General features: G+C 53.2%; 1 protein-coding gene across 1 annotated transcript; it reads left to right on the top strand.

Annotated features, from left to right (window-relative positions):
• Positions 1-9,513: 9,513 nt before the first annotated feature.
• On the top strand, positions 9,514-10,553 carry LOC147415308 (endogenous retrovirus group K member 8 Gag polyprotein-like). The gene is given in 3 exon segments (XM_086466731.1): positions 9,514-10,100; positions 10,102-10,397; positions 10,474-10,553. Coding segments are annotated over 3 exon segments (963 nt in total).
• The last annotated feature ends 549 nt before the right edge of the window (positions 10,554-11,102 follow it).

Raw genomic sequence — 11,102 nt, 5'->3', positions numbered from 1 at the left:
ACAACAGTTGGCCGTTCTTTATGTCTCCTGGGGGCAGTGCTGAGGACTTGGTTGCCGGTTCCTCCCCTGGGGATGTTGCTGACTGTGTCTGTAAAACACAAACAATAAGGGATGCTTATAAACTTCACGAACAACACAATGCCTGAAAAGTAACTGCTCTGCTGCAGCCCACCACTGCCAGCTCGCCTCACGCCAGCCACCTGCAGTGCCGATACCCCGCTTCACTCGCCGCTTCACGCCTTGTTCGATGCCGTTTTCAGATGCGGAGAGACGAGCCACGTGCAAAAGGGTTAGAGGAGGGGCGGGAGAGCGGCTGTAAGAAGGTGGGTCGGTGCGCGGTGTCGGCAGACAGGTGTGGCCGGTGGCTGTGTGAGCAGCTGACAGGTCTTGGTAGGTTTGTTGTATCCCGAAGGCACAAAGTGAAGTTTATAAGCATCCCTTACTGTTTGTGTTTTACAGGTGGTACCCGAGCCTCAACACGGCAGCCGGCAGAGGTAGGGTGGGTGGGCGGCTGAGGTAAAGGAGGAGGAGGAGAGGGGAATGGGCCCGGGCAGGCTGTGGTTTCGGGCGGTATCTCAGCACGTGCCTTTTGTTCTGGCTTTCGTGGGTCACGCACGTAGCCTTGGAGGGGCAAAGCCACGCGCCAACCAGCGGCCTGAGGAGGCGAGGTGGTTGTCAGCCGGGCTGGCGTCCGAGAGCAGAGCGTCTTGCGGCAGCTCGGTCAAGCATTTCTGTTTGGTTGTCCAGGTGTTACGCAGCTGCCTTTGGAGTTGGGTGAGCTTTTGAGGTGGTGAGCTAAGGAGCAACAAGGAGGAGCGTGGGGCTGGTGATTTCTCCCAAGCGTGACGGTATTTCTCTGTCTTAGGTGCCACAAGCGATGACGGCTGCAGAGTCCAACACGGGAATTGGTGCGGAGCAGTTGAGCGGAAGACCACATTCCTTTTGAGGAGGAGGGTGTTTGGAGGAGGTCTGTGTTGACCCGTGTGACAACTACCGCTGTCAGCGGTGTGTGGGGTTGTTTTTTTCTGCAGGTGGCGAGGAGGAATGTGGCAACTGCAGGAGTAATCGGGTTAGTTGATGTGGTTTCTGTTGAGGATGGACGCGGGTCCCCGGCCGTCTTCTGGAAGCGAAGCTGAGGGACCAGGGACTGTTGTCATGCAGTGCATAACTTTGATTTCAGTTGGAAAAGAGATTTTCCCGGAATGGAAATCTTTCTCCTTCAAAGAAATTGCGTTGTACGAGCTGCCTGTCAGAGTCTGTGTGCTTGGCCGTAGAAGTTGTCAGCAGCGAGACTTTTTGCCCTCTTTTGAAAAACAAAACAACAGAGAAGTCAGTTTGTTTCCGAAGACCGAAGCACTGCAGGTGTTCCAAAAGTGGATGGCGTCGCTGGTCTTTGCATTCTTGGTTGCAGCGGTCAAGATATGATTAAAAAATGTTCCTCTGCGTGCTTTGGTACAGCCAGAAGCCTTAGCACATCTGCCAGTCCTGTTTGGTAGCCTTACCTATTGCAGCCCTGGGGATTTGAATCTCTTTTTAATGAGTAAAACCATGTGGGGGATCTATTATTTCACTGGTCTCTTCCTATCATACATGAAACTCTAGAGAAAGTTAAAATTGTATAATTGGCAGAATGACTAACGCAGTTTAAACTTGCTGCCGAATCAGTACAGCGTGTAATTTATGAGGTGTACTTAAGCGGTCAGGGGTTTCTCTGACTCTTCCAGCTGCATTGTTACTGGGTTTCTTCCCCATGTTTTGACAGAGCGCTCTGAAGTACTTTTGTTTCTAATTATGTGACAGAATAGAACAAGGAGGGGAGGAGCAGAGTCAAATAACAACTGTGTATTTTGGAGAAAGGTGTAAGCATAGATTTAGATGAGGGTGTACAGCCTTGTCCTGCAGCAGCACTGTAAGGAAGGGCATCAAACACGAGCAAGAGCGTTTGCTTTTCTGCTAAGAGTGTGTTGGAAAACGTATCTGTTTGTCTTACTATGGAGTGTAAGTATTCAAATCACTGGTTTGTAGAGGATGTGTCTATTTTGGGCTGGTCTCCTTCAGTTCGACAGCTCTCCTGTCCCTCGTTCTATTGAATTCCTCTCCTTTCTTCTGTGTTGTTCTTCTCATGTGCTGAACTATGGTTGAGGCTCTTTGTTTCCCGATGTCTTGCTGTGAGTGTCCAGTGCTGTGCAGCAGCTCCCCCCCCCCCAGGTTTGCCCGCCAGTCACTCAGCGCTCTCGCCCTGTGGGGCCAGCTCTGCCTCCATCCTGGGGCTGTCCCGCAAGTGCAGCAGCCGTGGCTGTACAGTTGGGAAAGGGGCAGTTGCTGCTCCGGGGGGCTCGTCTGGGAGGGGAACGTGGTAGAGCCAAGCACCAGCAAGAGCCAGGGCACCGTCCTTTGGCGGATGCCCCCCTCCCCTCTGCTATGCAGCAGCTGGCGTCAATGATCCGGCGTGGGTCAGGCATCGAGCGTGGATTCTGTCTCGCGGGCTGTGGCAGGTGAGTGCTCGGCTGTGGGTTAGGCCGGGGGGAGCTCTGGCTGTCGGTAATCCCCCAACTCCTCTCCGGGTCCCCTTGTAACCCCAGCGGCAGAGAAAGACCCAGGTGCTGCTGCCCCGCTGTGACCGCCCAGGGGTGCTGCGTTAAACGGTGCTTTGTGCTGCCTCCGCGTGGGGGGCTGCAGTATTGCAGCCCGGGATACGCGCATGCGCGCTGGCGGCCCGTTGCGGCGCTCTGCTGTCACCAGTTAACTAGGATTGGGTGCTGGAGCTTCGTTACACGCGCGTGTGCCGTGGCGCTGATTTGTGCTGCTCTCTGCTGCCACCCTGTGACCGAAAAGTGGTACTGCAGCCCTGGTGGCGCTGTCCAGCTCTCTGCTGCCGCCGTGTGGCCGAAAAGCGGTACTGCAGCCCCGGCGGCGCTGCCGCGCTCTCTGCTGCCGCGCTCTCTGCTGCCGCGCTCTCTGCTGCCGCGCTCTCTGCTGCCGCGCTCTCTGCTGCCGCGCTCTCTGCTGCCACCCTGTGACCGAAAAGCGGTACTGCACCCCCGACGGCGCTGCCGCGTTCTCTGCTGCCGTCGTGTGGCCAAAATGCGGTACTGCAGCCCCGACGGCGCTTTACGCTCTCTCTGCTGTCACCCTGTGACCGAGAAGCGGTACTGCAGCCCCGCCGGCGCGGTCGGGCTCCCTGCTGCCACCCTGTGACCGAAAAGCGGTACTGCATCCCCGGCGGCGCTTTCCGCGCTCTCTGCTACCATCGTGTGACCGAGAAGCGGTACTGCAGCCCCGGCGGCGCTGTCCCGCTCTTTGCTGCCACCCTGTGACCGAAAAGTGGTACTGCAGCCCCAGTGGCGCTGCTGCGCTCTCTGCTGCCGCGTCCTCTGCTGCCACCCTGTGACCGAAAAGCGGTACTGCAGCCCCGCCGGCGCTGTCGCCCTCGCTGCTGCCGCCGTGTGACCGAAAAGCGGTACTTCAGCCCTGGCGGCGCTGCCGAGCTCCCTGCTGTCACCCTGTGACCGAACTGCGGTACTGCAGCCCAGGCGCCGCGCTCTCTCCTGCTACCGCCTACAGTGGGTGGGCTGCGCGCTGCACGCTCTCTCCCTAGTGCCCCGTGGCCGACCCTTTCCCGGGGGATGGTGTAGATGAGCCCCGGGTTCTGCCCAGGGAGCTCCTTCTGGGCGAGGCGAGAGCTGTGGGACTGGGCAGGGTCCAGCAGCACCCACAGTAGAGAGCGCCCTGGGATGCAGCTTGGGCTTTTTTTTTTTTTTTTTTTGACATCAGTTTCCTAGGGGGTGTTCAGGGGTGACAAGAGGTTTTTAAAGCACACAGCTTTTTTAACTGATAGTTTTGCTGTTGTTTTGTTCTAGGTGCACTGGATTTTCCTGAAACTCTGAACTTCCTGCAGAATGGCAACTTGCTTTTTGTGAGGAGTGTTTGTGACCCCATTTCCCTTCCTAGGACTGAAGGAGAGATTATTGAGCAGCCGTGAGGATGTGCACCACATCTGCCTCTGTCTATGCCCCCCCATCCCCCTGTCCGTGCCTCCAGGTGGGGTTTTTCCCATGCCACCCCCAACTTGGTGGCCTTGCCAAGGGTGGGTGTGCCTGGCCCTACTTCTCGTGTCCCTGCCTCCCATGGGTGTGCCTTGCCTGCTTTTTGTTGCGGTAGGGACAGACAATGACAAGAGTATATGTAAGAAGGCAGTCTTTATTAAGTTGCAAAAGCCAAGATGGCCAAGATGGCGCAGCAGAAAAAACATACCCTTTTATAACCTTTCTTATCTGTCTACCGGTTCACGCACTACGGCTGCTAAAATGATTCACTCAATACCTCTGTCCATTTGCCTCTATTCGCATACTGATTGGCTGGAGCTCTTGCTGTATTTCCCACTGTATCTACTATTCTCTTGCCAAGTTTCTGCTGTGTGGTACTTACTTGTTCAGTCACTTCTTGCTCAGTCTCTTATCACTTCCTCAAACTTGTTTACAACATTCTTCATCCACTTCTTCCATCTTTTCAAGGGTATACTGGAATGCTGTCAAGGTCAACTTCATCTTCCTCAGTCAGGTTATCCCCGACAGCTTTTTGTACCCACTTTCTGGGTGTACATACCTCAAGCCCTTGTCCTCGCCCTGTGCACCTGCCTTGCCCCCCCCCCCATGGGTGTGCCTTGCACCTGCCTCCCATGAGCGTGCTTTGTGCCCCCCCTTGTCCCTTCTCCATGCACCTGCCTTGCCCCCACCTCTCCAAGTACTGCTGCTCCAGATGCACAGCACCAATAAACTGTTTGCATTCAGAACTTTGCTCTGGCACTTCCTTGGGCCCCAAATCCCTAAGATTACCCCAAAATGCCATCACCAGTAGATGTCAGGGGGAATGGGGGGCACCCAGCAGGGATACCCTGAAGTCTCATGGCTTTCATTTGGCTTTCCCAAGAGCAGGGGTGCGTGGGAGAATGGAAAAGCAGCATTACTTTTTTTAATTTTCTTCCTACATCTCCCTCTTCTGAGCTCCTTGTCCCTGGGTGTTTGTTCTTGCCTGTGGCCCCTGTTCCCGATGGGCCCAGGTGTGGCCAGTGGGGCTAATGACAGGGCTGGCCCTGCTGTGGACTGTAAAGGGGCTGCCCGAGGGAGCTGGTAAAGGGGAACTGTCTGAGGAGGGAACTGGAGGTGCCTCCAGCATGGAATGGCTGATCCCTGTGGTGAGGAAGGATCCCCCTGAGCTGTCCATGATGGAGCAGACCACCAGCACGTGGTGCTGGGAGCTCAGTGCCTGTGTCGGCCATGCATATGAGCTACTGGTGAGCCCGGCAGTGGAGGGGTGTTGAGAGAAAAGCTTCGAGGAGGTGAAGGTCTGAGCTGGTGCCAGAGGTTGGGGTGAGTTGAGGGTTCTCCCATGTGCATCCTGGTCTATCTCTTCCACCCTGCCTGGGAAAGGGCTGCCCAGGGATGGGGAGGGCCAGCAATGGCTTTCTGTCCTGCCCCCTTTGGTGCTGGAGCCTGCCAGGCACCCTGCCACTTTCCTGAGGGTGCTGGGGCTTCTGCTCAAGTCGAGGAGGGGATAGTAGGGCTGGAAAAAAGGGGAGTCTGGGATGGAGTGCAAAATCGGGGAAAATGTGGCAGTCAAGATGGGGTGGAAGGGTGGAAAAGTAGTGTCACGTTTTTCTACATTTTCTTTCTAAGTCACCGTCTTTCTATCTTCCTGACCCTATGTGTTAGTTCTTGCTTCTGATTCTTTTCCCTTACTGCTGTAGAATCTTTCTTTGTCCCTTGTCTTGTTGTCCTGCTGGTCCCTTCTATGTCTCTCTCCTGCTCCCCCTCTCTCTCTTATGTATTCCTCCATCTCTCCCTGGGTTTTTTGCTAAGTCTTTCATCTCTTCTCTCTCTACACCATTGTTCTGCTCCCTGTCCCTCTCCTGTTCACAGCATCCTGTTTGCTTACTGCCTGTCCCCCATCTCTTCTCTACCTTCCTCCTGCTTTTCTCTTCCTTTGTCTCCTGCTGTCCTGCTGCGTTTGGGCACTGAGCCTGGTAGCCAGCTCAGTGCCAGGACTTGTTCTGGGCAGGAGTAAGTAAACTTTTCCTGCCTCCTCTGTGCCCCTGGATGGTATTCAAGCCCCTGGGTGCAGAGCTCGTGGCTGTGGGCAGGTGCCAGGGAGGGGGCCATATGCTGTGGGGCTCTGGCCAGGCCCCTGTTCCTGACGGGCTCCAGCTGGGGCAGGTGTGGCCAGTGAGGCTAATGATGGGGCTGGCCCTGCTTTGGGCTATGAAGGGGGCTGCCTGGGCATGCCCAACTGCAGGAGCTGGCTGAGGAGTCAAACCAAGGGGCTTCCACAGGCAGCTGTCTCCAGATGGTCCCTGTGGCAAGGAAGGATCCCTCCCAGCCGTCCCCAACAGAGCATGCCACCAGCACATGGCACCAGGACCTTGGCAGCTCTGTTGGCTGCAAGTGTGAGCTGCTGCATGTCCAGGAAACCTCGAGGGAGAAGTGTGTTGAGTCACCCACTGCCTACTCCTAAGGTCAGGCAGCTGGTACTGTGGAGGAGGAAGGGGCAGAGACAGAGAGAAAAGCCTTGGGGCGGTGAAGGTCTGCCGTTGGCACCAGGAGCCACGTGTCCCCTCGTGTGTGTCCGGGCCCATCCCTGCCCTGGTTCTCCAGATCTCTGCCTGCCTCCTTGCCTTTCCCTGCCTCTGTCTGCCTTTCAGGCTGTCTGGTTCCCCAAGGCTTTTTGCTCTTCTGCTAGCATTACCCTGTAAAGTGTCACCTTCTACCTTTCCTTTCTATGTCTCTTCCTTTCTGGCACCCCACCAGCTCTGATTTCATTCTTCCTCGTTGCTTGTGACAATGGCATTTCTAGGTCTCCCCCTTCCCGTGTCTCTGTTTAACCAGTTCCCTGTGATTGTGGGAAGGGTGGTGGTCGGGGTCTGGGTTATTTGTGTCCTGGGCTCTGCTCAGGGAGCTCATTCTGCTCTGGGGTTGCTGTGGTGTGCGTGCTCTGTTGGTGCTGTCAGTGGTGGCAGCTCAGGAGCTGGCTGGGCTGTGTGGGTATTAGGGTTTGGTCATGGAGAGAAGCGGAAGCATCTGAGTGAGGTAAGAGTCGTGGGACTGGGCAAGGTCCAGCAGCACATAGAGAGTGCCATTGGATGCTGGTTTGTTGTTTTTGATGTCAGCAATTTTATACTGAGTGTTCAGGGGTGGCAAGATACTTTAAAAACACAGAATTTTTGTTAACTGAATTTTTTTTTTTTCTAGCTGCACTGGATTTTCCTGGAACTCTGGACTTCATGCAGGATGGAACCTTGTTTTTTTCCCTAGTTTGGCTGACAGCTTTTCCCTTAATATGACTGAAGGTGAGATTATTAGGTATTAGAAAGTGCAACATGTATGCACCTGTATATGCCCCTCTGTGGGAGCGTAGCTCGCTGAAAACAGGCATGGAATGCTAGAGGGCCTGCACAGGGAAAACTCTGTTGAACAGTTTGTCTAAACTAATATAGTAGGCCTCAAGGACGCTTCGACCTTGAGGGTCAGAATAGAAGAATTAGAAGCTAACATCCATATGAGGCGGAATGCATTAGTATTAATAGTAAAGTGATAGGTAGAAGCAGATGACTGATGTATGTATAGCACAATTGGAGTTTATTAAAAACTGCAAGTCATGATGACTTTGGAAAATTATGCTATATAAGGAAGTGCATCTGCACAATAAAAGGAGTTTTCCTGATATAACTCATATTGAGTCATTTGTGAATTCTCCAACTCCCGTCTCCGCACCCCTCCCTATCCACCTGTCCATGCCTCCGTGAGGTTTTTGCCCATGTGAGGCTTTTCCCCTGCCTGGTCTTCTCGCTGCTGGCCGGGCATCCTGACTAAGAGGTTCCTGTTCCACCGCCTCTTCCCAGTGTCACCTTCCACGTCCCACAAGGGAAATCCTGTGCAAGCGGCTGCGGTTGTTGCTCGGGCGATGGCCCATGTGGGGCTGGGAGAGTGTGTGTGGAGGCACCGGGGCGAGTGGAAGGGTTCCCTTGCTGTAGGAGACTATCTAGCAGAGAGAGAGCATACTTAATATGGACATAGAGGAAATAAGGGGTGAATAGTAGGTACTAACAGACAGTGTCGCATAGAACTTGTAACCAATCGCATAAGTAAGGTAACTGCATGCTGGGCCGGTGTACAAAGTGAGATAGCCAATCTGAAAATGCATGATCACATATATGGAAATAAAACAGTATATAAGACGCAGCCAAACGTTCAATAAACGGCTTTTGCTTGAAACCATATTGGTTGGTATGCAGAGTCCGTCCTTGCGCGACCACAATTGGTGACCACGACGTGATAACGATTAAGGAGGCTTGATTGCACATCGGAAGCAGGCAAGGGGCCGGTCAGCCGGGAGAAGACGAACTTCTCCGGGCATCCGAGAGATGGGAAGTGTGCACACGAATCACCTGGGAAATTTCAGGTGGGTGACCGGCAAGAATGGGAATCCCTCTAAGTAAAGAGGAAGATAAAGTTCGGGAAATACTGCTACTTATACTCTCTAAGAGAGATGTGAAGATTGATAAACAAACTGTGACTAAATTGTTGCATTGGGGACAAAGACAAAGATTTTTCAAAACCCCGAACAATGTCTTTGAATCTGGAATATGGGCCGATATGGGTTGGGACTTGTGGGACTCTGTCAGTGCTGGCTCGAAGGAAGCAGCTAATCTCGCTCCCATCTGGAGACAGATTAAGACCGTTTTGGAGGATATTAAAACAGAAAAACGAGTAGTGCTTTCGGCCCAGCAGGCTTTGACCCCAGAAGCCGAGGGTCCTAATGAGTTGCGAGCGTATCCTGTGGATGCTTGATGATTTTTCGGTTGGGGTGGGGGGGGGGAGGGTTATGAAATAATTCCTACTGCACCACCTTTACCGTCCGCGCCTGCACCACCTTTACCATTCGTGCCGCTGCTAGACGACTCCCCCGTGGAGAATGCACCGATGGAAACAAAGCCTGAGGAGTTTAAGCTACCACTGATACGAGAGGAGCCTGAATTGTCTTCTCCTGCTTCTCCTACTAACCATGAGCTACATGAGGAGTTTTTACAGCAGAAGGAACAACTAAAGCATATAATGCAGATGGTGCAACAATTAGTTGGGGGAGCGGGAGGTGCGGGGGGAGCGACAAGCAGACCTTTAGATTTAGAAATAACTAAGTTTTCAGAAATGTGCCGCTTAACTGATCTGTCTGGGAAAGGTGTGGGGAGAGCGACAAGCAGACACTTAGATTTAGAAACAACTAAGTTCTCAGGAATGTGCCGCTTAACTGCTCCGCCCAGGAAAGAGCAGCCAGAGGGTTGGCGGGGGGGGGGGGGACACGACACACGGACGGATGACGACGGGACAACACACCGACACACCGGGGGGATGGGGGGGGACATGACACGGAAAGCAGGAGTGGCCCTCCTGAACCATGATCCTGCTCAGAAATGGCAAGGGATAATAAGAGAAGCCATAATTGAGGGCGAATTTGTTCCTAATGCTTTCCCGGAGAGCTCGCTCTCAACATCGGCAGTGGGCTCCGTTGGATTGGAAACTTGTTCGCGAGGCACAAAAGTCAATTCAACAGTGGGGTTTACAAAATCCATATGTACAAGCCATAGTGGATTCTATATTTTCAGGCCAGTTGTTGACACCCTTTGACTGTAATAAGCTGACTGAAATGCTCTTAACCCCTACGCAACGGTTGTTGTGGCAGGCAGATTGGGAGTCTCGAGTCGATCTTACAATATTATGAAATCTTGACCGCAATCCAAACGACCCCTTGTTTGTAGCCACAAAGGATATGCTGTTAGGAAAGGGTCCATTTACTGACCCCCAGATACAGGCACAACTCGACCCTGCCATTTTGCAACAGTCACAAGCTCTGGCCACAGCTGCGATAAAACAGGTCCCACAAATGGGAAAACCACGGCCACCATATACAACCGTTAAACAGGGGGATCAGGAGTCATTTGTAGAATTTTTGGATCGCTTGAGGGCAGCATTAGATGCGGTGCCTGGGCTAACTGCAGACATGAAGGCTACACTTGACATGGAATTTGCAACCCACAATGCAAATAGCACGTCGAAAGTTAATTGCGGCCCTTCCCAAAACTGCTACATTAATAGACATGATAGAAGCCTGCTCTAAGGCTTCATTGGTAGAAGAGGAAGGAAGAGCAATGGTGCATGTGAAGGCTCAGGCGCAGGCATTGGCCATTGCTCTCAAGCAGTTTATAATGAAAGAAAAAGGGGATAAGGGACTGAGGTCACCAAATCGCTTTCTTTGTGGACAAAGAGGTCATTTTAGGCGAGAGTGTCCCAATAATAAAGAGAAAAAGGAACCAACAATTAACAGCAACAACGGGGGACCATCGGCAGGTACAGGCCTTGCTGGGGCGTGTCATCCGTGTCAAAGACTTGAGCATAGGGAGAATGAATGTTGGTCGCGTTTTAGAAGGGATGGGACCCCCTTCGCCCCGCGAGCTTCGGGGGCGGGAAACTGGAAAACGAGCGCAGGGAGAGGGAGTGCGATGACACCAATACCCTCTCAAGGGCAGGCTGCCTGGCCGGTATGCGATCCGCAACGGCCGGAAGTGCCGGAGTGGACGTGGTCACTGCCGTCCCAATCACCATAGAAGACAAACAAGTTCATGTAGTTCCATCCACAGCTAATGGGCCATTAGGTAATGGATTGAGCGCTTTGTTATTGGGACGATCTTCTACTTCCAGGCAAGGTATCTTAGTAATCCCCGGTGTAATCGATGCAGACTATACCGGAAATATAGGAATCATAGTACAGGCGATACAACCTCCAGTTCACGTTCCCGAGCAGACGAGACTAGCGCAACTTGTGCCTTTCTGCACTTGTGTGCCTCACCCGGGAGTGGACACTAGAGGGGATGGAGCATTTGGTTCGATGGGATCTCCTCAGGTATATTTGACCGTGCCAATTACCGAAAAGAGGCCTGTAAAAGCGGTAGCATTTAAGGGGCCGGATGGAAACACCATGCACTGTAATGCGGCTTTACTGGATACCAGGGCAGATGTAGCCATTGTTCCCAGGTTGGCATGGCCCCATAATTG

This window comes from Leptosomus discolor, chromosome 6 (genome assembly GCF_034619465.1).
Source record: "Leptosomus discolor isolate bLepDis1 chromosome 6, bLepDis1.hap2, whole genome shotgun sequence".
Lineage (NCBI taxonomy): Eukaryota > Metazoa > Chordata > Aves > Leptosomiformes > Leptosomidae > Leptosomus > Leptosomus discolor.
This window is presented reverse-complemented; position numbering and strand designations above follow the sequence as displayed.